At 36.7% G+C, this 27584-nt stretch overlaps 2 protein-coding genes and 1 long non-coding RNA gene across 6 annotated transcripts in view; 2 read left to right on the forward strand and 1 right to left on the reverse strand.

Moving 5' to 3' along the window:
• PDHX (pyruvate dehydrogenase complex component X) overlaps positions 1–15364 on the forward strand; it is an 81702-nt gene extending 66338 nt beyond the window's left edge. For both annotated transcript variants that reach the window (XM_021402103.1, XM_021402102.1), the window contains exons 8-11: positions 2828–2886; positions 5842–6000; positions 9635–9699; positions 11725–15364. In XM_021402103.1, coding sequence (XP_021257778.1) covers positions 2828–2886; positions 5842–6000; positions 9635–9699; positions 11725–11989 — 548 coding nt within the window. In that variant the 3' untranslated portion in view covers positions 11990–15364. The remainder of the gene's footprint in view (positions 1–2827; positions 2887–5841; positions 6001–9634; positions 9700–11724) is intronic.
• Positions 18680–27182, reverse strand: LOC110401135. Its single transcript, XR_002440267.1, has 3 exons — positions 27059–27182; positions 24609–24683; positions 18680–23782 (listed from the first exon to the last, which is right to left on the reverse strand). It is a non-coding gene; the product is annotated as an uncharacterized LOC110401135 (long non-coding RNA).
• CD44 (CD44 molecule (Indian blood group)) overlaps positions 27049–27584 on the forward strand; it is a 104369-nt gene continuing 103833 nt past the window's right edge. For all 3 annotated transcript variants that reach the window (XM_021401861.1, XM_021401862.1, XM_021401863.1), the window contains exon 1: positions 27049–27284. The gene's annotated coding sequence lies outside the window, so the exon portion shown is untranslated. The remainder of the gene's footprint in view (positions 27285–27584) is intronic.

A 27584-nucleotide genomic window follows, 5' to 3' on the forward strand; every position in this document is an offset into this window, starting at 1 on the left:
CATTTAAAAATAAGGGACTGAAGGCCCTTTTATTTAGTAACTGTATGATGAGGCAAAACATTGTTTTTAACAAGTTATTTAATGCACACTATGCAATGAGTACTTTGCACTTAAGAATAAGGGGCACGCAAAAGCATACATTGCCCTGGGATGCCAAGCACTGGCAGCTGCTTTCCTGTACAGTTGTAATGAAGTCACTCAAGACAACTGTCAAGTTAATGAAAAAAATCTATAGTTCAAATACTTATGAACAGTGACACGTTGTGACTTAATAATCTCCAAGTAATTTTTCATTGTTGCAGCTTTGGGTGATGATCCACAAATAGATATTCCTCAGGCAAATTATGAGGGAATCATTCAGTGAATTAAACCAAAAAATTCTTAGTGTTGCCATTTAGTCGTCATCATTTATTCTTGTTTTTTTCCTTGTTTGTTCCTTTGATTTTTTTTTAGCATCACAAAAGAAGTTAGTGGATTTTTAAAATCATATTATAATTGCCCTATACAGAATGCTTAGGTCTTCAGGATCTTACCTTTCTCATCTGTAAATGTTTTGAATGACAATACTAGCAAAATTCAAATAGGTAATTCTCTTGTCTTCAAGGGAAGGCACATTAGTATTCATGGTAAATCAAGCCACATAGCCATGGATGGTGGGGTTTTTTTGTTTGCATTTGTTTTGTTTGTTTTAGTCTCCTGTGGAATGAAACGATTCCATAGCATCCAGGTACTTCTAGGAATTGAGGTTGTCATTTCCTATGGGTTTTGCAGTACAGAGATCTTTTGGTGTGTTATCATTGTGTAAGACTCATAGTCATTTTCTGTTCTCGTGGCTCTACCCTGTGAATGTATTTTCATCCTCTGAGAGTCATGAGGCTGTACAATGGTGACACTGGAGGGCTACTGTTATGTGACAAGCCCACACTTATTTTTTTATTTGTGAGATCCTAAATTAAACTAAACTGATATTTTCAGATTTTCTAGATGATGAATGTACAGGAGCTGCTTCCCTTCTACTGGTGTTTAGAATGACTAGTTTTGAATGCAGGAGTAGCCAGAGCATTTTTCTACCTGATCTTTATTTATTAAATATCTTACTCAAAAGTTAATGTCAAAGAAAATATACAGTGTTGATATTTTATCAGCCTTGAGCACGTAAATAACAGTACCAGGCTGTAAGTGCGACACAAAATTGTCTTGGGAATGCTTACTTAATTTGTTTCCTGTCTTTCCTCCTGCTGTGGATTCATAATGGATATTTTTGAAATAAGAGTGGGTAAGAGACACGTCTCAGCATAAAGTGGAGATGCAGAGACTGTCCTGGTAAACTTTTTTCTGATGGAAATAAAGGTGATTTCTGCTACACAAGATATAACATGAAAACTTAATGCAAGATAGAATCATAGAACCTTTAGAGTTGGAAGGGACCTTTAAAGATCATCTAGTCCAACTCCCTTGCAATGAACAGGGACACGCACAGCTAAATCAGGTTGTCCACGGCCTGCTCCCTGCTCTATCCTCCTCTGATTTTGTGGTAAAACATGTCACAATCATCCATATGGTGAACTTTTGATTATTTGAGGTAAAATATTATCAGATGAACTTCATTGAACTGTACTCCTATATGACTGAGATACAGATTTGTCTGATATGCAGATGTGTCAATGCAAATCCCATGCTGTTACGTTAGAATTCTAGGTTTCTCCTTACACATAAATTGCTATTTGTGGCACATATTGCAATTCAATTACGTGGCACTTGGTTAATTCCTTGAAATTAATGATCACTTAAGAGAAATTCGCTTAACAATTGTCTGTAAATGATTTCAAATTCACAGAAGCATTCCTAAAGGTATGTGTATTAAATGCCTGAAAACATTCTCAAAAGATAAGTAGTTTTACTTCTCAATCTTTTTGGCTGGCAGCAGTCATGATGGCAGCTGAGAAATTTACCTTATTTATTATGAGTGATGTATTTAATATTGTGTAAATATCATATCTTTATGGTAGTTCTACAGCAAGTATGGAATATTCTACGTTGTATCTGTAGGCTTTACTTCTTTTGCCAGTCATGACTGTAGTCAGTACTTCAGTCTTAAAACCTTCAAAAAATAATGTAGCACATATATAGCAATTGTTTCTATCCTTTCTTCCAGATTTTAGGGGAAGAAAGCAAACAAAGTAAATTATACTCATTATTCCTTATGCTCGCATACAGTCTAGTCCTGTGGAGGTTATTTTACATGCTTTTAGCTCATACTACCTTCATGTGTGTAGTATTTACATTTATTTAAATTGCTTTACTTTATTTAACTTGCTTACTTGCATATCATTTTGCAGCTTGCTTTAAAATATATTGTTAACTCAATTTAAGTATTCACAGATGCTTTCACCTTTGTAATTCTTTCATTATAAAGCCCCAAGGGTAACTGGAGAATGACATACCTTTAAATCATGGCTGAATAAAAGCTGATCTTTGCAATTATTCCAGTTTATGCCTGAAAGTACACAAAGATCAGTAGTCTGCAGTGTTGTCTTTGTGTATTTAGATCCTACAATAGTTTTCTATTGTTTACATGGGAAGTAAATGTGAAAAACCTAAACCACATATGGACTACTTTTTGTAAAAATGTGTAGTAATACTCAAGTTTGCAGCTCCTCTGATTTTATATCAAAAACTAGAAAGAATGTCTCTGCTGAGGAGATTTTTCATTCCTGATATTCTTTTTGTATCAATAAATCAGTAGATTTACTGGAATCTTGTGTCACCACATAAGTCTGATAAACACATCTTAAAGGTAGTGGTGTTTTTCTTTTTCTTTTTGCAGATGACATTAAAGTATCTGTAAATGATTTTATTATCAAGGCAGCAGCAGTTACTCTGAAGGTAAGTGTACAATTGACTAATACATTTTCTAGGAAACTGCAAAAGGGAAGTATTTTGTGAGACTGTATGGAGATAGGAATGCAATCATAACAAAGCTTCTAATGCTTTATCATTTATTGTCAATTCTTTTGAGCCATCTAGGTAGAATTCTCCACACTGTCTATACTGTGGACTGTAAAAGTGAGATGATTTTTTTAGGAAGGATCCCCATAATACAGTTACAACCAGAAACTCTGCAGGTGATATGGCAGTAGGTGCATTGTTAGCAGGCTAAGGCAATTGGCAAGATAGTTGATTTTTTTGTTGCATTTTATTTTTAAAATTTAAACAAATACTTAAGTCTTACACCTGTGTTGTGTATTAGCTCAGATGTATTTCAGTGATGTACTTGGTCTCCTGTGCTTTGAATTAAATGTTCTTCGGGGAACCAATCTTTGCTTCTTTCTGAAAGCTGTCATTTCTTCCCTTTGTCAATGTGAAGGCTAAACTATCGCTATACATCCTGAAGTTAAGATCCTATATTTCAATGTTTACTCTTTTTATGTCAGTTTTTTTGCTTTAGAAAACATTCTCAGTTCCTCTTAAATTTTTGAAACTGAGAAGTTTCAGAAATAATTCTTTATTAGATCTTCAATACTTTGAGATGTGAGTCCAGAGTACGTCAAATCACTTGGAGAAAGTATGAAATTAGTCTGTTACTAAGCATACAAAAAGAAGGAATTGTTATGAATTTACTTGAATGTGGAGTGTTTTGAGTTCAGTTTACGCTTAATTGTGGAATAAGTCAGAGGTGTGAGCTTTGAGTAGTCTGAAGGCTCGTGTTTGCGAGGTTCAGGAGGAAACAATACTATTGTTTAGTGACCACTCATAGCTGGAATAGAGCTGTTAACATGCTATAACTTGGGCAAATCCACACTAGATCCTCAAGAATCCCTGTGTTTTCCCTTACTATTGAGGCAGTGTACTTACATGTGACAGTGAATGAACAGAGATTTTGAAGTGGTGTGGTCTTGCTGTGGACTTCCTGATTACACAGTGATCACATGTTCTAGCCACATGGTAAATGGTTAGAAGAGGTAAACTTCCTTATATCATTTATTAGATCATGCATCATTTGAGCGGCAGCTTCTAAAACTTACAGATGAGGTTCCTGCTTAGTCACATTGCCTCACAATAAGATAAAAATGTCAGAGAAGGAGAGCCATTTTTCTCATTTAACAGGCTGTTTTAACTATTTGAAGCCTGAAGGAGGAAATTACATTTAAGTTGGGGAACTACCGACATGGGCATATGTTAATTCTGTTTCAGTTCTCATAGCATGGTAAAACTTTGGGCACAATAATGGAACAGATAATAACTCAAAATAAGAACTCCCAAGCAATTTCACAATGCTATTCACGTTACATTGTTGTGCTACATTAAATGTTGGTACTTGATGTGAATGTGTCTTAGTCACTGAGGACAAAGGAAACAGTGGGTTTTACAGTTCCACAAAAACTATTACTTTCCATGTTAACTTGTTGTAGAATTATCATTTTATCTTTTCTGATTTCAGTAACTTTTTCTTGTGTAATATTACAGATTTTGTTGGCTTTCATTCAGGGATAATATTTCAGATATTCAGTTTTCCACATTGAGATTCCTTCTGATTATTTACTACTTTCATTTTTACAGAAAAACCTTACCTATAAATGTATCTAAAATAGTAAATCTAAGATAGTTACTCAAAGCTACATTACTGTGGTTCAAATAAATTCAAATTGATAATAGACTTCTCTGTACATGAAGAGCAGCGTATGTATGTTATTAAAAATCTACGTATGGAAAGACAGCTGCTTTGATACATGTAAAATGCTAAAGCCATATTACTTATGCATTGATTAGATAATCTAACTCCCTATAAATGCATCTGGACATTTTCTTGCTTGAAGTTGAAATAATGAAATAGCTTTATGGATGGAGAAGTCCTGTCTTGATTTTTAAAAATGTAATTTCTAATATTTTTGCCACAACTCTTGTCAGCCAGTTTTAAGGTTGTTTATCTACTTGATAATTCACTTGATCTCAGTTTGTAATCTTCTAACTTTACTTTTCAGTTATGGAGGATTCTGATGTTTACTTAGGTTGTGACAGAACCATAGTTTTCATCTCCTCTTAATGAAATATGAAGCTTAGCCTGAAATAGGTTGCTTGTAACCGCTTAATGTTATGCGTATTGTTTGTTCAATCATTTAGTATTGAGCATACTGGTAAAGGAGTAACACCCGTAATACTACAGTGATGACTGTTGCATTTTCTTCTGTTAGAGAAGAAAATCTCAAATGCGTGAACTAAATGTAGTTTAGATTCTATTTTATTGTGAGTCTATACAGAAAGACTTCCAATGCACATTAGAAGAACTTCATCCCAGTAACACTGAGTGTACCTGCAGCATACTCAGTAGTTTCCTTTGTTAAGAGTCAGACTTGAGATAAGACTGGAAAGATAATACATAAGTACAGAATGATCTCTGTTTCTTGTGCTTTTCAAGTCTATATCCTGTCATTTATTGAAGGGGAGAAATAACACTGCTTTGTAGTTTTTGTGTGCTGGGTGTCTCTGTAAGGTGGTGACTTCTGAAGGAATCTGGAGGTTTCTGTTAATTTCTTAGTTCTCCAGTAGCACCATAAAAACCTGGATCCCCTGAAATTGTGTATCTTCAGTTCCTGGAGCATACATTCATACTTTTTGACAAAGTATGTTTAAATCAAGCTAATAATGTACATTGTATTACCTTCTTGCTCGTGGCAGTCCTGATGACAGATGTGACTTGTTCTGATGCAGACTGATGCACTAATTAATTTGGTGGATGCATGTATCTGTCTAGCTATGTGTCTTAAGGAATTTTCCTTTTTTCTTGATAATTGATTGCACCATTGTTCTTTTACCAGCTGTCTTTTTCCCTTTTTTTCCTAGCAAATGCCATATGTGAATGCAACATGGGATGGAGAAGGCTGCAGGCAGCTGCAGTCCATTGACATTTCTATTGCTGTGGCAACAGACCGAGGTCTCATTACACCAGTCATAAAAGATGTTCCTGCTAAAGGAATAGCGGAAATTGCTGCCTCTGCAAAGGTAGGACTTGAGTGTACAGTAAGCTGAGGAATATAATAGCTGTGTAGTTTCTTGTAGTGGAAAATGAAACATGACCCAGATACACATCAATTTCAAGAAAAGCAGTTTTGAAATGGATGTAATTCTGGTTCTTAGATTTAATTATTAATTTTGCAACTGTTTATTTTTAATGAACCATAACTTAACCATCATGTTATTTCATTGCATTTTGGCTAGACTGTTTGAAGAATAAACCTGCATAGACTTCTGCATTTTAATGCTATTGATGCATTTCAGTAATCCTCACGAGGTTAATTTCTGTAGTATTTTTGCATTTGAGTTTTTGCTCCTTTTCCCAGATGTTTGTTTTTAGCTGCTTCTGTTATACTCTGCAGTATCCACAACTTTTCAATATGCAGTTGAGAATGTTACCCTAAAGGTAACAATGAAATCCTTGTACTAATGAGCAGTAACTTGTATAGGCCAGGTGCCCATTAGTGACTTGAACCCTTGGCAGTTGTTGCCAGCCATAGAAGAAATGTTTTGTGGCAGGCAAAAATACAGTGAATGCTGAAATGCACCAATCTGAGCTTTTCTTTTTCATTTAATGAGTGCTTATCTAAGACCTACAGTATCTTGGGAATGCGATGAAAGTAGCTGCTAGTGCATGAAACTGTCCCAAAACTGGACACAAGCTGTGCTTTATATTTTTTGTCTTTTACTGAAAACTGCGGAAACTATAATAGTTTGTTAGTTCCTTTCTGCCAGTACAGAGTTATAACAGAAAAAGATTCCCACAAAACATTCTGAATAAGATGTTTAAGATTTTCTAGTTAGTATTTCTTCCTTGATATTGAAACTTAATGTTGTGAAAACAAATCTTTTAACCAATGTACTAGCCAGCCAATGAGGAAGATAAACTCAGATTGTTATATCATTCTGTGATTGGTAGTAAAATGACAATAAGAGCATTATTAAAAGAGAAGCGTAGGATGTGCTTCAGTTTTCACCCCCCTTTACCTGTAATACCATGACACAGTATTGAAAAACTTTCTTACCAGAAATGAGTGTCCTGCAGCTCCTGTGATGAGAATATATGCACACATCAGGTTTAATAGACTGTAAAGTAAGCATTCCCTTTTCATTTAACATTGAATTTGTGTGTCATGGGTCATACTACTCTGTATGAAAGCCATTAGGTCACACAGATGTTGGTGTCCACACCAACGTAATTTTTTCAACTTCTTTATTTAATGATTGAAATAAAGACGGACCTCTGACAAAAACAGGGGAGACATGAACTGGGGAACTGCAACTGTTTCTCTTCCAATCTCACTGTGTTTTGATAGGTGTGTTCTTTGTGTAGGTTGCTTATGTCTCCTGCTTTGTGTTAATCCTGGAACTTCTTTCCAGGCCATATGCATCCTAATAGCGTATCTTTTGTTTTTCATCACTCACTGCAATTACAGATATGCATTATGCTCAAACTGACCCTACTGTGTGAATGCTATTCTCTTGGCTATTACCTTCTATTTCAGTAATTATTCAGTGATGAATAAAAGCCTAAAATAATAATCATATATATAATCAAATAATATCCTTTTGGGAGCTTACAAGCAGGAGATTTCTTACAGTCTGATAATGATAGGACAAGGGGGAATGGCTTTAAACTAAAAGAGGAGAGATATGAATAAGAAATTTTCTACTCAGAGGGTGGTGAGGTGCTAGCACAGGCTGCTGAGAGAGATTATGGATTCCCCATCTCTGGAGGCATTCAAGGCCAGGTTGGATGGGATCCTGGGCAACCTGATGTGGTGGCTGTCAACCTTGCTCATGGCAGGGGAGTTGGAACTAGATGATCTTAAAGGTCCCCTCCAACCTAGCCATTCTATGATTCTTCTAACTTCTGAATTCATTTTTTGATAACTTTATCAAATCTTGATGTAAGCTTGAATTATTTAGTGGGCGTTTTGTTAGAATGAGATTCCTTTAAACTTCTTGTTTACTTCTAAATTGAAAGCATTGTAACTGTTAGATGACTGTTGCCTTTTGGAATCCTAGTATAAAAGGAAGATATTATTTAACAAGACCAACAGTGTCATGGTTGTTGCCATCCATGTGCTAGTTGGGCTTGCCTCATGAAGAAGGCCAAGAAGTTGTGCCAAGATTTTATTTCTGTTGGAAAATACTTATCAAAAGAATTAAGCAATCTGTTTTCTTCACATGGTAGAAAATGATAAAAGCTACTGTCATAAGTGGAAACTATGTTGAAATTGGCTTCTTTTGTTTGCATGTGGGTGGAGGTAAAGTCATTATCGAATAAACTTCCACAAAGATAATGAGTTGGTTAGTAGTTATAGTTGTCATATGGGTTGATCCCTTTTCATGTTGTAATATAACTCATAAGTTTATGTGAATAAGTAGTTGCATTACACTAGAAGCTGTATTATATCACTGATCATATGAGATCCAGTAGCAATTATGATGGTGGTTTTATAATTCCCAATATTGTACAGGTATGAATTGGTAAAACGATGTTATGAATACCTTAGAAGTAATTAAGGATTATTACACTAATGCTTAAATTTATCAAGTCCTGTGTAAGGAATTACTCTAGAAACACAAAGACTTTTAAATGAACAAAATAGTCAAGTCTAAGCTTATCTTTATAGTCAGTTAATTCCACTTATGCTGTTAATTGGAAGTCAGATTGTACTGGAGAAAACTGGACTGTCTTTATGACTGACAAAAGTTATAAAGAAGTCATACTGTGAAGCAGTACTTATAAACAATGTATTTACAAGTGTATTTCCATAAGTTGTTCCAAAAGTAATGCCTCTTATTTCAGAAAACTGGGGAAGTATGTTGGGGCAGTTGCTGTGGAAAGTGGCTGGGGAGCGAAAGGCTGGAAAGCATGTAAAAGATTTCTAGAAAGCAGATTTCCTAGGAAGCATTTTTCTGAAGTTGCATGGAAAATCCTAGAAAGTCTGGTGGGGGGGGAGGAAGACTCCTAGAAAGCTTATGGCAAATGCTTGAAAAGCATTTGGAAAACTCCTGGAAAGCAGAGAGGGATTTCCTTGAGATCCGTTGCAGGGAAGGAGGAGTATGAGAGTTTCATAGACAGGCCCTCTCAGAATGGTGATATTCATAGGAAGCACCTGTGATTCCTGGAGAGGACATAAATATTCATACAGTCTACTTGGAAACTCTAGTTTTATTATTTTGAACCAGAAGAAGGAAAATGCAAGCAAATTTCTGAAGTGTTATTTGGCATTTTTTTCCAGCAGTTACGTTGAAGGCAATACTGTGAATTGGTCTTGTTGGTATATCACTAGATTATTTTTGTTATAGTAAAAACACTACAGAGAAAACACTAATTGTTTCTGTTTTAAAAACCAAGCAAGGCTTGTCAAGTGAGAGAGCAGCTTATATTGAATTGCCAGTATAATGAGGAAAACGAAGTTTTGTGTCCTGGTCTTATTAGACAGATCATTGCAATTACAGATAGTGTCGCTAAAGTGCTAACCAAAATAGGTGACTTTTTCGTGGCTGTACATTACTTAAAATGTCTTAGTGAAGTAGAAATAATGGGAGTTTGTTATGACACTTGAATTTCTTCCCTCTCTCTCTTTTTTTCTTGTTGCGTTTTTCTTAGGCTCTGGCAAAGAAAGCAAGAGATGGAAAGCTGTTACCTGAAGAGTACCAGGGAGGATCTTTCAGGTAACACTCCCTAGCAGTGTTTAATATGAGCAGTGTGGGTTTAGGATTGCTTTATTCTCAGAGATTCTACTAAGTCTTGATCCATTACTTTTTAAAATATTGATCTATTTAGGATGAAACTCCATGAGATGATTATGATAGATGATTATGAGCCTAGACCAAGTGCCATATATTAGGGAAAATTATTGTCTTAGTACAGGTCTTCAGCAAATTAAATTCATTAGTCTGCTGAGAAATTCAAGTGTTTTGTACCAAAACAGATCTGACTCCTGTTTTTGCACCTATTTTTCATAATTGCATAAGAATGTTTTTGTTTTTTCTTTGATTCCATCCTGTATTTAAGGAAACATACTTATGAGAGTTTTGAAACAAATATTTAAAATTGTTTGTCAAAGAGGTAGCACAGCATTCAGATATGCCTTGTTTGTCTTGAATTCATTCTTTAGAAGAATGTCTCCTGAGATGCAAGGACAAATTGCTATAGCAAAGTTGTGTTGCTTTTGTTATTTACTTCTAACTGAAACATGAAAAGCTAAGCATATCAAATTTAAATTGCGTATATTCAGTAGATATTTTTTCTATAAAATGAAGTCTGCAAAAAGGGATAGCAAACTTAGTTTTACGAAATAAAGGGCTTGCGTAAAACATTAGTATAAATGTAGTGACACAGTTGCACAATACCTTCTCAGCTAACCCTTTCAGGCTTTCAATTTCCAAAAACTAACATTCTGTATTTTATAATTGTGTGGGAACTGTTGAGTCATGGCCTGAACCACTGATTGAGCACCTAGGGAAAAGACCCAGTCAGTCCTGGGAACACAGGTGAAGGCAATTCACCTGTGTGACCAGAAGGGGTGGAGCCTGGCTCCATCTCTCTTCAGCCTCATTTAAGGGCTGACTGCCACAGTGGAAGGGTCTATTTCTGGAGATACCTTCTCTGTGGAGTTTCCCCTGCAAGCCTAAAACCTCAGAGATAGGTGAGCAATCTTTTTCCCTTCCCTTGTAACACCTTTCTATCTTGCCAGTCCCTCTGTTGTTACACCTCTTCTTGTAACACCTCTCCATCGTGTTGATCATTCTGATTGTTACAATAATAAACAGGATTGTCACACAACATTTTTATTGCATGAATTGTAATGTAGCTCACTTTTGCCAATTTTCAGATGCTAAGTCTGAATGCTCCTCATTAATATTTCTCTATAGCAGATTGTTAGTGGTGGGAATAATACTAGAAATTACTCTGTTCTGCAGAAATATTGCTCTAATATATAGTAGCGTGCCTGGGGTGCAACTGTCTCGAGTAAGTGTCTGTGTCATGCTGGAGGGGAGCGGTCATGAAAATCTAAGTCTTTCAGTAGAAAAAGTATATAGAAATTCCACAGCAGAGGTGTGGATAATGTCTTCAACAAAAAAATTGCCTATGGGAGAATAACTATGGGCACACAAGTTTTGTTTCCCACTTTTTTTTTCAGTTACTAACAAAAAGGAGGAGATGGTGGGCCAGCTTTCTCTGGTAAACAGTCTATTGTGAAGGTCCAGCCCTCCCTAATGTACCACTTCCCAGCTGGTGACACAAACAAGTGAGAAAGGCATGAGGTTTTTTGTGTCTCTGTGATAGCTAGATGCTCCAAAACATACAACTTGGTTATCAGCAGCCATTGTAGTTTAAAGTTGTGAGGTTTGCTCTAAAAGATTTTTCCCTTGGAATAGAGACAGGAAATTACAGGAGTTGTTTTGTGTTGGTAGCATTGTGGTATCACAGAATATATTCGGTTCCTCTTTGGAAAAGCTCTATTTTTAAGGAAATATAATATTGAGGAAGAGATCCTTTAGTTGTAACTAAAAAGAAATTCCAATTCCTGAGAGTCTGAATGTGCCCAATTGAAATCCAGTTCAGATGATTTAATGAGTTACTGGGTTTGGCCATCAGAAAGAAATTAGCTGATAGTAATCATTGAATATAGACTTCTTCTAGGAGTTACATTATTTCTGAGATTAATGGTAACTCTTTTCTTTTTCATTTAGTATATCCAATCTAGGTATGTTCGGCATCAACGATTTCAGTGCAGTCATAAACCCTCCCCAGGCCTGCATCCTAGCTGTGGGTCGAGCAAGACCAGAGCTCAAGATTGTGGAAGATGAAGAAGGGAATGAGGAACTTAAGCAGCATCAGCTCATGACAGTGACTCTCTCAAGTGATGGTCGTGTGGTAGATGATGAACTGGCCTCAAAGTTTCTGGAAACCTTGAAAGCCAACATTGAGAATCCAATACGACTTGCATTGTGTTGAACTCAGTGAAGATTGCTTCCTGTTTTGACAGCACAGAACTCTGTTACAGAAAACAACCCCAAGTAAGAATAGAGGGGAGTAAATAGTGTGAGATAGGCAGTTAAATATTTAATTTATTGAATTAACAGGGAAAATACAGATTTTCATTCTTTTAGTAATTTTCAGTGACCAGTTTTTATATTGTAAAGCTAAAGACCTTAAAGCTAGCATACTACATTTATTTAAACATTCAATACAAATAGCGCAATGTGTGCACAGAAATTAAATTTCCTCTGTAAAGAAAAACTTGCTAAAAAATATTTAAATTTAAAAGGGAACGAAGTGCTTTAAGGGCTAAGTATCTAGATTTTACAGCGAGGTAAGCAGAAACTGTAATTAAACAATATGCTGCTATGAGTCCTGATCAATACTGAGGTTCTGGAGTAGCTAACTTACATTTCTTTAGTAGTTTTTTCAGTTTGCAAAAGGCTTTCCTGGCATGTTTTACTATCCGAATTAGATTGCAGTAAGGTTTATGAAATTTCAACAAAGATTTCAATGGATTCCTCCATAAGAGCAAAAAAGTTATAAACCAGGTCAAGATTTTGCTTAGTTTCATTTACGTAGCAGATTCAGCTGTTCTTTATCTTCTTTACTCTAAGCTGCACTGGGCAAAGCAAGATGACTGTGGAGATGAATGGGGAAGAGAAATGACAGGAAATTTGGAGAAAGACTAAATTAGATCTTAGATAAAAAATGTAATTTCTCAAAATATGAAGTAACCTGGTAGAATCTGCAGCTGCATTCATATAATTAGAGCTCATTAATGCACATTTAAACAGTAGCTGCATCTATCTTTTTTCAGTATTAAGATTGCTGCCTGATTTCATACTGTGCAGAGGGCAGAGACAAGAATAAGCTTGTCTGAAAGGGATGATATCCCACTGATTTTAGTTCTAGATTTCATTGATTTTAGTTTCATGTAACCAACATTTGGGAAAAACAGAATTTTGTACAGAAGTTAATTACTAATATGTTTTCTTTGGCTTAATTAAAAAAACTTTGAATTTAGCAGCTGTCCCAATTCAGAAATCTTCACTACCACAAAATATGAAAAATATTGTTTTCAGGTGTTCAGAGACATACTGTGGTTAACTTAAAACCCAAGATAATTGTGCCAGCACTATTATGATGGGGGGAAAAAACTGGCTTTAATCAGAAGTTCCAGTATAAAAGGTCAGTTTTTGCACTCTGAAAATTTGCTGATTAATTCTTTTCTTTCAATACATTAATGATGTAGGTACAAAATATTTCATTATTCAATTCAATGTGTGTCTAACAGTAACTCAGCTGGAGGAATATGTTCAGTGGCATGAGGCTGAAGTGAACAGTTTTCTTCCTATAGATAAATATGGAACCTCGTGTTGTATGTGTTTGTAATGAACTGCATTTACAGAACCTGATGATAATATAAATTCAGTTGAATTCTGATAGTCTGTATTATTCTGGTTGTTTTTAAGTTTTGGCTTTTTACTGACTTGTAGGACTTGTTTATTGAGCTGCTGCCATAATTAAAAAGATAATTGCAAGACAAAAGCTTTAGTTAATACTGAGTTCAGAGTTTTCACTAAATGCGTTTACTACTTTGTCTTATTCTGATGCCATAAATTTCCTAAAATGGTAATCTAACAGTAGGGAGGAAAGAATCTTCTGATTACCAAGTGTCAATGGTTTATGGGCATTTGGCCTGGTTCTGTGACGAAGGGGACTGGGCACCCATGGGCCCATGCCCTGGGAAAAGGGTAAGGAGCTGGCCCTGAGAGCAAAGAACAGCAGCAACAATCTGAGGAGAAACAAACTAATTTACTAAATAAGATATCGGAATGCAAAACAACACTATAATACAGTATAATTACAATTTAAGCTGATAAATCCAATACAGAGAGAGAGAATTGCCCAAAATCAAGGCAGGCCTTACTGTACTACCAACAATTAGATGGCTGGGGAGCGAGGTGCTGCTAAGACGAGAGATGGGCGGAAGAAGGGACAAGGTCTCGTGATCTGCAAGTTTTTATCTTTTCCCTCTGGCTGGAAATGGTAACAGAGGAGCAAAGTACCGTGGGGACTGTAGTAGTCCTTCTCTTCTGAGAACCAGGTACATACACTACATGATGCTATGATGTGGAATACCAATAACCAAAAATCACAAAACCATGACACCAAGTTTAGTCAACTGTGTAATAATGGACATATTCATTCATTAGTGTTTCCAGGAGTTCTTCACTGATCAATTATATTCAAGATTGTGTGCTGAAGATGGATTTTTTTTCTCAATAGTGTTGGTGTGTGAACCTCTGCACTTCTATAATCCCTGACTGGCCATAGCTAAGGGCTGCGTGACTGATTTGTATATAGAACTGTAATTCTGTGTGTTTGTGTTCATGTAGTGCAAGTAGGTGTATTACTTTCTGTTTGGAGCCACTGAAAGGCACTGTTGTGTATGTATATCATTTATTGTGTTGTTTCATTTGTGTGAGTGCTAACACTTTCCCTGTTTAACACAAATAGGTGAAGACAATGCAACTTCTTTTCCGGGTTAAGTAAACTTGAAACCTGTTTTGAACAGGGCAAATCTGTCAGTAAGGCTAATACAAGTTTTAAGTCTGTTTTCTTTATGTATGCCTGCTTGCCAGCCTTGTCATTTAATAGAAAAAGCATGTGTGTGATTTGTCAGCCATCAGCCTGTGAAGGACCTCTCTGGAATTAAGTCATGTTACAGTAGCAGACAGATAAATGCCTTTCCTTAAGTAATTGTACCAGTCAACAATATCTACAGCTTTTGCAGAAGTGAGATATTAGTTGCTCATACTGATTAAAATAAAACAATGACTCTCTTCATGGAGAATTCAATAATTTGGTAATGAGGGCAATGGTTGAAATGGCCTGGGAAATGGGCCATGTAAAATGCTTATGCTTACATTTGAAGCAAGTTTGCCTTGGAGTAAAAATTTCACAGATGAAAATACAAGTTTCCATGTTTTATTCCTTAAAAGAGATGTTGGCAGATGTCATTCTAGGTACCTGAGCAAGGAATACCTTGAAAACCTCTCTTTTCTTGAGTTAAAGTGCTAAAGATTGAAATTTGAGGTCTGTGCTGTTGTTAGTCAGGAAATGTCTGCCTTCCGGATATGCTTGGTGAAAACTGCTTTCTTCATATGATTTTCCTTTGGAAGGGGCATAGTTTAAAAAACTAAATGATAGCTATTTTGGATGTTGTGATTGTTGGTAAGTCATGAACTGTGTGTGTTTTACTTCAATCCCTAATTCTACTCTCAGAATCTTTGATTATTTTTTTTCTGCTATGTGTTCCTTTTGCAATAAAATTTCTGGAATTAATCTTCCTAATGTAATCTCTTAAAGATTCTCACTCCTGGAAAGTGAATGCGTCGTACTACTTTCTCCTAATCCTTTGGTCCCCATGTTCGTTTCCATCCATACAAAATACAATAGATGCTTTTATTTTATTTAGAGATTATTCCGATTGTATACAATAGAATTTTAAAGTTGAGCAGGAAACCATAAACATGAAGTCTGAATATATGCTTTTATGTACTATTTTGTACAGCAAGCTGCATTTTGATTGCATTACAGTATATGTGATTGTTGAGTGAGTTGGGGAAAACTAATACAGAATCACCGGACGTAAGTGTTGTGCTTGGCATGATTTCCTCTGCCATAAAATGAAGAAGAAAAAAAACTGCCTTTAGGATTAATTGTATTATGGTGGTTTGGAGCTGATTTCTTTTTTATGTACTTTGCTTGTCTCATGACCTCATTTTATTTTCACTGAATCTTTTCCTGGATTGTATCAGATCGTAACAAATGCTTTTTACTCTCTCATGTCCATTCAGAATGTTGTGCATTATTGTAATTTCTTTGAAAGCAGTATGAATAAGGTATAGACACTGGTCACTGTGCAACCATTTCCAACAGGATTGATTGAGTTGGTGATTTTTCAGTCAGGTACACGCATTGCAATCCCTTTTCAGTACCACTCAGATTATCTTGGCTATTTCAGTTACGGGTTAATCGGAGTAAGAATAATCTAATGTATGCTTTACTGAAAATGAACAATACCATGAGCAGCCCCTGGGAATCTTAATTTCTTGTCATTTGTGCCATTAACTTTATTTATGGAGAAGAATTTTGGGTGAACAACCCAGTATCTTTCACAACCACTCTACATCAAGGATGTGAAAATCTGTAGCATGGATCTAAAAACACTGCATAGATAAAGGTGCAGTTGAGATGTAGCAAACATGACAGTATACAGTTATAACAGCTTTAGTGGCTGAAAAGAATCCCAGTGTTGTCTTAAGGCATAAGAAAGCCATGTTACAAGGAGTCCTTCTGCCAAGCAAATGATTTTCTGTAAGCAAGCAAGTTGTATGACATGACAAGATCTATAGGTTACTGAACCTAGTAGCTTACTCCATTATTTATTTTTATTCTTTTAACCTCACTGTTTTTATCTTTGTCTTTAACTAGATCTGCATTGTTGATCATGAATTTTTTCCGCTTTCCTAAAATGTACAAGTATTGTCTTAAGAATTCATAGCAAAGCACGTCATTGACTTGCTTATCAAGGAATGCTGTGTCTACGTGTTCAAAATGCTCTTTGATCTGATTCCAGACCACATGGTTCATATCTGCATAAGCTAGAAAAGAATGTACGAGTTGGATTATCGTGACAGACAGGCTGCCTTCTGTTATTCAACCAAGCCACCCCTTCCTGTAAATGGCAAAGCTGTATGTTGCAGTAGTGCTGGATAAAGAGCAAGCGTTCTTTGAAACAGGTAGTAGTGGTGGTGGTCTCCTCTGTAGACTAATGCACGCAATGTTCCTTTCGCTCACAGACTTGAGCGATCCTATATAAATTGCATGCAGGATTGTAAATTGACTTTGAATGTTAGTGCAAGTCAGGTGCTATTTCTTAAAGGGAAACTTCTGGGAGCCGGACTACGTGGGGAATTTGAATGGAACTGCCATAACTGCATGAGAATAATTCCCAGTAGCGTAGTATAGGAAGAGACTATCTGTCATATGAGTAGACCACATAAAACTGTTCTTCAGTTCTTTGTTCAAATTGAGCTTACTTTGATTACGTTTTCTGCTACGAGATCACTTACTACATAATTGTGCCAATTATTCTAGTAATCTGAGTAACTTCTGTTGCCTCCGTAGATAATATTTCAGCTTATGTTTGTTACCACATCCATGTTGTGGAAGGGCTTTTGCTAAGCCTCCTGTTTGTGGATGACTTCCCTTAACTGTCTGGTTTGTGCTGTTTAGAGGATGGTGCTTTTTTCCAAGGCTTTGAAATAAAACACCTCTTCACTACTACTTACGTAGTACAGCAAAACTAAAATCTAGCTATCTGTGTGCTCTTGATAATTGAAGTTTTCTGAATAGGAGATTCATCCAATACTGTAGATTAGAATCCATTACTGTGGATTAGAAATGAGTAGCTATTAGTTCACTTTATTCTGAAAGTTGCTAATAAGCAACCAAGCACTATCATTCAAGAAGTATCTGGGCACTTGAAATTTCATCTACTCCAACATGGATTTGTAGCCTGTTATTTGTTGGGGTGTTTTTTTGTTTCTTTTAAATGTAAAGTACAGAATACCACGTGAGCAGTCACAGGACGCAGTATAAGTATTTGCAGAAAAGTTATTCATTGTTTGTGTTTTCTTGTTGCTATGATGATGATTTTCATTATCTTTGAAGTTTCCAAATATTAGCTAAATTACTGTTGATGTTCTGATAAACCTACTTTGGTAACTTGAACATTCTGATCCTTTACTGATTTTTGCATACAGGAATCAGAGTACTAATGTATTCCTCACAGGTGTACTGGGTATAATCCATGACAGTGCTACTGTTTTCTATCGTTTCAGTCAGGGAAAAACTTGTTTTAGAGGAAGAACTGAAATACAAAAAGGCCAGCAGAGGGCAGACAGAGCAGTGTGTTTTTCTGAGTCTGGCTCTCTTAAGGTCTCTGTGAATATAACCACTGAACTATTTTTAGTATGTAGATACTATGCTTTAATTCAAACAATAGCTTGATGGTTCAGTGTTTGGTTTTGAAGTATTTTGAAAAGCAACTGACATGAATAAAGAAGGAATAGTAAATAGTATCTTGCCTTGCTCTGATGGAAATAAGATCAGATGGAAGCCATGCTCGTATGGTGTTTTCTCCAGAACTGAAGCTAAGCATAAGCTGTAAACTTCCAAGCTCTTGTGATTTCTTGCTTTGTAATCCTGCTTGAGTAAAGCAGGAGGATAAGTTGTCTGCTGGTGATTTATAGAAACGTGCTTGCTGGTAAATGTTCCAAGAAACACAAAAGCCAGAAAAGGCCTATAAGTTGATTAAACTGTGATACAAAACATTTACTGAAGATTTGAATAGCAACTTCAGGTGATTACTTGACAAAATCTGCTTAAGTCCTATCATGGAGTTCAAACAAACAGTGATGGCTTTTCAGTTTACACTCTTTCTGTTTTTACGTCAGGTTTTGCTTTGACTTGAAGGTATGATGGAGAATAATTATTCAAATACAATAACCATATTGTTCTTCAGACTCTCCATAATAATTGTCCTGGCAAGCTAACCATTTATGTCATTACTAGAAATTATTAGCTGGAAAATGACAAACTTTTCTGTTTGTTCACTACCAGTACTAAAGGAAGATGATTCATGCTATGTCAATAAGTACTGTTGTTCGTCTCCTTAAAGATTAGAGATCAACAGAAGATTCTCTTACATACTTTAAAAAGTTCCTCTCCTGTGGCCTAGAGCTAGATAGGAAGAAAGGGAGCTGTGGTCATTTTTACTTTAACTGTTGTGTGAGAAGTGTACTGAATTGTTAATTCTGTAGGTATCTCCAATAGTTTCATGATTTTGTGCTGTCTGTGTAACATTCATTAGTGTGCTTTTCACTTCATTTTGGAGAGATGCAAGCAATTGAACCTCTCAACCTAGTTATCAACTGATTCCCATATCAGCTGCCTATCTTCAGAAAATGTGTCAATATGTTTCATTCTGCAGCTTTGGTACACTTAATTTCTTCCCTGTCCAATAAGTTATAAGCTTGTACCTGTGAAGACTGTTCATTTGTGTGGATACTCAAAGTTGCTGTGTCGCATCCTAGCTGCCATTAGTAGCATACTCTAAAGTTCTCTAGGTGTCAGCAGACAGTATCACTCTGTTTTCTGTTCTTTATAGAAAATATGAACTCTAATGGATCCCTTCGCTAATCAAGAAACTTGCATCCTCTTCTGAAACGTAAGACTTGTGGCTTGAAGCTTAAATTTCAGCCACGTGATGATTGTAGTACTTATTTTTCTCACTGTGGCAAGGATTCTAGAATACTTTTTCTATTTACTTGATAGTACAAGCACTACACAGATTCAAATGAAAATGACTTTCATGCTTAGAAGAAATATTAGTTATCTACAGACTTATTTGAGTCAATTCACAAAAGAATTGGGCTCACTGGACTTTATTGGATGTTGGAACAAATTGCACTTTCCTGTTGATGAATACAGAAGTTACAGTATGGCTTTTTCAGGCAGATTAGGAGTCCTTTCTCTGTCCGTTCCTATTTTGAGCGTAATCTTGTTTTCATAGTCTTCCAAGCAGGTGATGTCTTGCTTAAGCTCATGAGAAGTGCTAATGATCCTGAGGGACTCCCAACCTGGAGCAGAAGTCACACTTTGGAATGCGCCGAATTATCCTAGGCAATGCTCAAAGGCACCTCCTTGGCTGCTTTCCCTGTGTGTTTTTATGCTGGCATGCTTCAATCGCTCTGACAGCTGCAGACGAATCAGAGGGCCTAGGTGCTCTTAATTGAAATAAGCAATACTCATAAAGATTTTTGTTAATAGTCACAACGTAGCTGATTTCACTGACTGTAAGCTAATGGACAGACTTGTAGTTTTACTACCACTGAACTACTGCTGTGTTAACAGTTTTGTTTTAAAAGGAGGCAGCTCTTCCCAACTGCCTGTTACTGTGATAACTGTGTTAATCGGTACTTGGTGACATGCTTGGCTGTGTTAACGGGAAGAATAATGCATATGAAGGTCAATACTGTTTACCTGGAAGTCATTAATTTCAGTTTTAACAGACTGTTTTGCATTTACAAAACTAGACTGACCTATCAGGAGTGTCTTAAATTGTATTTGTGACCTTAAATCTCAGGTGAGGTCTAGAGCCTGGAGGGAGAGAGCTGGTTTTGCCAAAGAGCGAGCTTTGGCCATTGCAGGAAAACACTGGAAGATGATTGCTATTGCATAGGGTAGAATAGGTAAATCAAAGTAAGAGTTGTCTTTCTCACTTGTGTTTAGTCAACTTTCTTTATGTAGGATAGTACTTCTATTTTGTTAATTAACAAGGTGTATTTATTTTTTAAAGGCAAAGTATAAGCAGATGGTTTCTGCCCATGTAATTATCTTTAGTAAGTTTGTAGGGAAATACATCTGCAAAATTTTAATTCCATAACGCATTCATAAATTTGACTTTTACTTGCTTCCTTTTAAAGCACGTGTATATGTGTTGTGTGTACTAAGATGGATTGGTAGAGAGGGCCAGCCACAGTACTGTTTAGCAAGTGTTTGAAAAACTTTTGGACTTAGGCTGCAGGATGAACTTGGAAACAGGCTCCTGAATTCTCTGACCAAGTCTTCAACATTTCTACTGTATACATCTTGAGATACTGTATGCATTACAGTGTGTGTGTGAATGTATGTGTATGGGTACACTGGGCAAGCCTAGGAGAAATCTACCCTGATTACACTTAAGAAAATAATTGCAATGTTGCATATGTTGCTCAAACACAAATGATGAGAGAGTTGATAGTGAGAGTCAGGTACTCCTGGCAGAGAGAGACCCTGAAGAATCTATGAAGCGATATGCATGTGAGAAGGTCACTTTCCCTTATGCGTATCTCCTCACAGTGTTTTGAACTGACATAAACTTGACAGGGAGGGAACAGGAGAGCCTTTCATTCTTGTGTGAACTTGTTGTCTAGTGCTCTTGGAGATGGATAAAATACTTGATTATGTTAAAAATTGTATACAAAAAGACAGCTAACTAAGCAGAAGTTGTAACTGTTACAGAGGACCTTAAGCTGCTTGACAAGTCTATGAACCCAGAAAGGATAGTCTAGAATTTTCGTGAGATTGGGACTGATTTGGGCATAGTCTTAGCTGTTATTTTCTCTGTACTTTTCTAAACCTGAATCCTACTTAATTTTTAGGATGTTTAATATAGCGGTTGTCTGCCTGTGGATGTGTTCCATATGTGACTGTAAATTTACTTGTAATTTCAGAACTGAGCAGACAGACATTAGTACTTCATGTAGTACTTGCTTTTAAAAAATTCCTGAATAGCCAGAATAGTGGATAATACTTGATCTGGTGGTGTAAATTTTGCCCATCTAATGATAAAAAGCAAGAGAGATTAGGGCAGGAAAACAGTAATGTTACTTGGAACTTTGTGTCGCAAGAACTCTGGATACTTGCATACCTAGATGATATAGATGATATTTTTCTTAATTTGTTGTGGTTCATTTTTCAGGTTAATTAAACATTGGAAACTTTATCTCTGCCTTGTTAAGTGACAAGCAGAAAAAGCCTTACCAACCATGAGTTCTAATTGTAAACTCTGGAATATGTTTTTCTGATGGGAGTTCTTATGGTTTCTTAAGTTTTTGTGATAGTGAAGAGAAAAGTTTGCATGTGTTTAGCTATTATTCTTTTTGTTAGCTCAAATACTTGGCTGATTTTTGTATGGGAACAGCAGATTAAGCAATTGTAGATTGTAAATAGCATTTCCTTAAGGTATGCAACTGCTAGAAGTTTTCTATGGTAGATTTCCCATCTCACCCATGGTAAGAAATGTCAAGAAGACTTTTCTAGGCTTTCAACAAGGTGAGAACATCTAATTTTTTTTTACCAAAAACATTTTTATGTTGGTGAACATCTTCACAGAACTGTGGCATTATATCTATGGTTAAAAATGCTTTTTCTAGAATTGCTATGAAGATTTTGAAGAAGTTAATTTGCATTAAATTAGGACTTGATTTTTTTTTGAGATTTCTGAATATTCTTCAAGAATTGTTTTCGTGCTTATATGTGAATGGAATCCAGGGTCATGAAATGAAAATGCTGCTAGGGCTGTCCACAAAGGTGCTGAGAGACTGAAAAGATTAGAGTGGCTCTGATGTCGTCATAAGAAAAAAAGTTGCCATCTGCTTCCAGTGATACTGAAATGTTAATGAGGGAAGCACACGGTGCTTTGTGTTCATGTGTTTCTCGCCTCCTGGCATCATCTCATCTTTTTCAAGCTATAGTACTATGAGAAGACAAAGAAAACAACTCTGATACAACAGAAGTCTGAAGCACCTGGTTGAGCTACCTGGGATATTATAAAGACTCCAGAGATTAGAATCATAGAATTAGCTAGGTTAGAGGTGAGAAATATTACAAGGAAGTTAGATTTTCATTTTCCTTGTGATTTCAACAGTTTAAGTTGCCCCACTAACAAAAAATTGAAGACAGGAACATTTTCTCTCTTTGGTAGAGGTGTTCTTGAGGGTCCCCTTGTCCTTGTTTATTAGAGTGAAGTCTCAACATCTGAGACAGCTTGTGAATCATATGCTTAAGGCAAAAACAACCAACCAAAAAGAATCCCAGACAACACCACAGCTGTGTTGCCTCCTCTGTAAGCTTTGATTGCCATCCTTTCTCAGTTGTTAGCTCATCTTTCTTCTTTTCCATCTTCCCATTGGCTTTGAATAATCACTGCTAACGATCCTTCTTCGTGACCTGTCTTCTGGGCTTAACTGTCTGATGTCAAGAAAGGGGTGATAGATTTACATTTATATTTGTGAATACTTTATTTATTTGCCTAACTCAGAAAATTCCTTGAATGGCTTATTTTGAGCTAACTAGTATAAGTCTGTGAGGCAAGAGGAAATATTATAATTAAGATATACTTCTATTTGTTCATTTGGAAGTTGTAACTACTCATTGTAATCCAGCAGGATTTGCCACTCTTTCAAAAGAATTCCTTTGTCCACTTGTAAACTGTTCTAGTTCTTCAACATCTGCTGAAGCAGGCCTCATTAATTTCAGTTGCACTCTGTTCTAGAGTTTAGAGTAGGGTTCTCCTTGCCAAAATACTCTATTAGAAGCTGCTTACTGAGGGATATGTAAAATACAGCATTGCTGAAGCTAGTGTTTTTTAATTTGCTTTTAAGGTTTTAGTTATTTCTCTCCCTTAAGTTACATGTTGGTACTACAGTGGCTTTTAAGAAGTGGTTAAAAAAATGAAGCAAGCAAAAACAGTAGGGGACTAATAGCTGCCCTTTTGGAGTAGCAGCTAGAGGGCAGGTGGGATAGCCGAAGCATCTAAGATAACAGAGGCTTGCATGTAAATGACTGACTCTCATCAATGAGTAAGCATGGAGAGAAACTGCTCTTCATTTTTGGCTTGCTGTTTCTTGTTTCCCTAGAGAAACAGCGTGAATGATCACTTTTAATGAATGTTTTTGTTTTTTCAAAGGACCTTTTGTACTCCCACTGCAATGTATGATATAGAGAATCACTTTTTCCATAGGCTTGGAGACTTGTTTCTAACAACACCACCAGCTGTGCATGTCCCAGAGATAAAGGTACATATGGTACACACAGCCCTTAGAACTGCCACATTCCTGGCAGAGACTGGAATCAGCTTGCAAGGCACTCCTGTAAAGAGAAGCAAAGGATATAGTTGCTTCTTCTGTATGTGTGTATTTGTATCTTTCAAATCAAAAAACCTTCAACCTAGACAAAAGACAAATATCCTTCTTCCTGGTATAAGGATATGGACTTTACAGAGCAACTTAAGAGTGATTTGGTAGGAGTCTCCTAAATAGTTTGCGTGTACAAAATGAAACAAGAGTGTTCAGAAGAGGAACATTTCCTTTATGGATAGTAGGCTGACACTAAAGCAGGAAAAAATGTATGTGGGGGGGCAACAAGAGATGCTGGTACATGTTGGTGCTGATTGCAACATAATAGGTTTGCCATCTTAAAACAAGAACATGACATCATCAAACCAATGCCTTTGATCTCAAACACTGAGGAGAACTAACTGCTATAAAAACATGTGTGGTAGATTTTTCCCAGCACTGTTCCAGCTGATTATTTGGAATAAGAATTAATAGTTAATATGATTGTAATTTATACAAGCAGTCAAGTAATTAAGTCTGTAATTAGACATGGCTTTGAGAACAGATGAGCATTTTCAAAGGAAGATAGATTGGCTTGAGAGGGAATACATACCAGCATCTGAGACCATGGTCTGTGCTGAAGAGGGGCATGCAGTTTCCCAGCAGAGGAATGTATGCTAGGGATTAGAGATGGGTATCGAAAGTGGAGCTGCAGGCCAAGCAGGCAGTGTAGTAGGAAGCAGAGCAAGACTGGTGAATGGAGGGAGGAGGGACTTGTCTGGTGACTTATAGCCAATCTGTTTTAGGACTGTCTCCCTGTTTCAGTAACTGTCCACTGATCTCCAGGACAGAGCACTTACCTCCCATGCCTCTTCTGCATCCTGGGTTTTCATCCGCAGTAAGGTTATAATTTGTATGATCACCTTCACTCCAACCTTTGCAAGTATATAATACAATAAGTTTTTGAGATTTCTTATGTGGACTATAATAGCATCTGTGACCAGCAGGACAGAGAGGGAGTTATTCAGTGTCTTGTCTGCCCTAACTGAAGTATCCAACAAGGACAACTTGTGTCTGGGATGCCAAGCAGGTGCTGCTTCAGCTTATTTTGGTGGGAAACAATGACCCCTTGACTATGATTACTTAATAAAAACCATTTAAGTTCCAAAGGAAGTAGCTGTGATTCTGGACCCCTTCTCTCTCCCATTGATTGGTGTTACTGTGTGAGTGTTGTAGCCCTCTGTCACATTACAGAGCATTACGGGAGGTTACTTTGTGGCTAAAGTAAAGGAAAATGGCAATCTATTAAGTGCCATTAATAGTTGTGCATATGCCCAATCTAGATTGAATAATTCGTTATTTTGCAGCCTTTCTCTTTTTTTGGCTGTTGATATGCTTCAGCTCTTCTGATGCCTTGTTTGTGATGCATTAGGCATAAGTATTGTACTTGGGAACAGGTAACCTTCTCCAGGAGTCAGTGGATGAATTTCTGAGATACTTTGTTTTCTGAACACTGCTGTGAACACATGGTATTCATCGTAGATGTTGTGGGACTGTTTCTGCAGGGAAATGAATGGGAACATGCTTCTAAGGCATTTTAATTAAAATCCCAAAAGGAGCAAGTCACAGCTTTATGCCTCAGAGACATTCAAGAGCCACAAATAGTTTCTTTTGCCTGTATCATTTGGGTGAAAGGCTTTAAAAATGTGTGAGCAATAAAGGCCTATGAAATCTTTGTGTGTTACATGGGGAAGGATGAAGGAGCTTCTTTGGTTTCTTGTGTTCTAAAGGAGTTTATCTTCTTCCCTCTGCTCCCCTCTGAGCGGTCAACAGTATGGGACTTCAGCCCACTGCAAGTGGAGGACAAAGCTGCATAGCAGATACGTTATTTCTCTGATATACCATTGTGCATGGACTAAGTAGCAAGGCTTTTCTCAAGTGAGCATCTCTTACACTTCTTAACAACCTGTAGTTAACAAAGCCATGGGTTACTTTCGTTGTTCCCTTGCCATTTTAACAGCAGCTGGACCTCAGTGAGTTTCTGCTTACAGTATCATGTGTCGATGCCTGTGTTATTAGTCCATCTAACCTGTCTTCATTTAACAGAAGAACAGGAAGAATACCTAACCCAGTGGTCTTGATCAAAAGTTGCTTGCTACAGTACAGCTTGCTGTGTGCTTACATGCTGTTTTCAAGATGGATACACTTCAATTAATCAGTGTGTTTGCATTCTCCAGTGACTTTATTCAGTTCTGATGTTTTGGAGGGTTAAATCTGTTATTCAGATGTCAATCCTCTCTATGGCAGATTATCATATAAAATTTGTCTTTTCTCCAACCAAAAAAAGTCTGGATTTCACATAGAAGACAGTCTTCCAGGATTGCTATTAGTAGGGTGGGTACTTGAGAAGGATAGATCTTATCCTTAATAGCTAAATGCATGATATTGTACGTCATTCCTAAAGTAATATGATTTAAACTCCAGTGAGGTATCAGTTATTCTTTTCAGAGCTTTGGAAACAGTTGTAACTTTCCAGGCAGCATCTCCACTGTGAATTGTTTAGCATGAATCTGCCAGAATTTTAAACAGGCTTACCCTGACATCAGATGTTAAAATATTCTATAGCACCTACTTCACCAAGAAATGCACTAAGGATGTGGAAATCTATTTCAATTTGTCTGCTCTAGGGACAGAAGGCCGAATGATGTAGGAGGAAGAGAATTGCTGATACCCAAGGCTAACTTTTAAAAAAAAAAAAAAATCCAGATATTAACTTACTGTGTGACTTTATAACAGCCATAGTGATGCAGAAAATGATGGTTGGAAAATAAGAGCCATTTCTAACTGAGTTAGATGCATGCACTGCTCATATGTGCTAAAGTGCCAGTACTGAGAGAAGGCAACAAGAATCAAAGCCTGGAATAAAACTGTCCCTTGAATTTGGAAGAAACTTACTTATTTTGATCTGAGTTTTTCCATGGGCTTTTTTCCTTTCACTTCCACTAATTATTAGGATAAATCATACCCTAATCTCAAACTTGAAGATAGGGTGGATTTCCATCCTTGACATTTAGATCTGCTACCCAATCACAATAGTAAATATACTCATCAAGCAACACTGTCATTTCTATGGCAATAAATATCCTAAAGGAAAGGCAGCAAGGGTTAGCATACATCTCTCTCTTGGAAAAATTCAAGTGGATTTAATAACCAATAGGCCTCATCTCTGTGGATTACTATAGTGTTACTGTACCTCACTGAATCATTAACTACAGAATTATTGTTTTGTTTTTTAAAGGAAAGTGCATACCTTGTCTCTGCAGCAGAATTATTACCTCTGAGATACGCCAGCATGTTTAGCAACATACAAGCAGTTTCTAATTCCTGAGAACATGAGTCCAACACAAACTGTAAACACCAGCCCCTTCTCTATGGTTCTCCTAGACTACAGATAAAACAGAAGCTTGCTGTGCCTGCTGGGTAAATGCAAGGCAATCAACCACAGCATGTTGGCTGTCTGCTCCAATTGAGAAGAGGTAAGAACTGGCGAACTATGTGCTTTGTATCCTGAGTCTCTGAGAGGCTATCTAATCTCTTACAGTCTCTAAACAAGCAGCAAATGTGATTTCTCCACAAATTAACAGCTCTTTGATCTAATTAAAAGGGTCTTGAATGAAAGCATTCGTGATAAAGGTTAAAATTACACTTGATGTAGGTTAGTGACTTAAGAAAATTCAGAGATTGTCTTTTACAGAACATCTTGCAACAGAATTTCTAAAATTGCATTATTCTTGAATCCTCTGGTATTTGGAATGGTACACTTTGACCAGTTCCTG

The sequence above is a fragment of the Numida meleagris genome, chromosome 6 (genome assembly GCF_002078875.1).
Source record: "Numida meleagris isolate 19003 breed g44 Domestic line chromosome 6, NumMel1.0, whole genome shotgun sequence".
In the NCBI taxonomy this organism is placed as follows: domain Eukaryota; kingdom Metazoa; phylum Chordata; class Aves; order Galliformes; family Numididae; genus Numida; species Numida meleagris.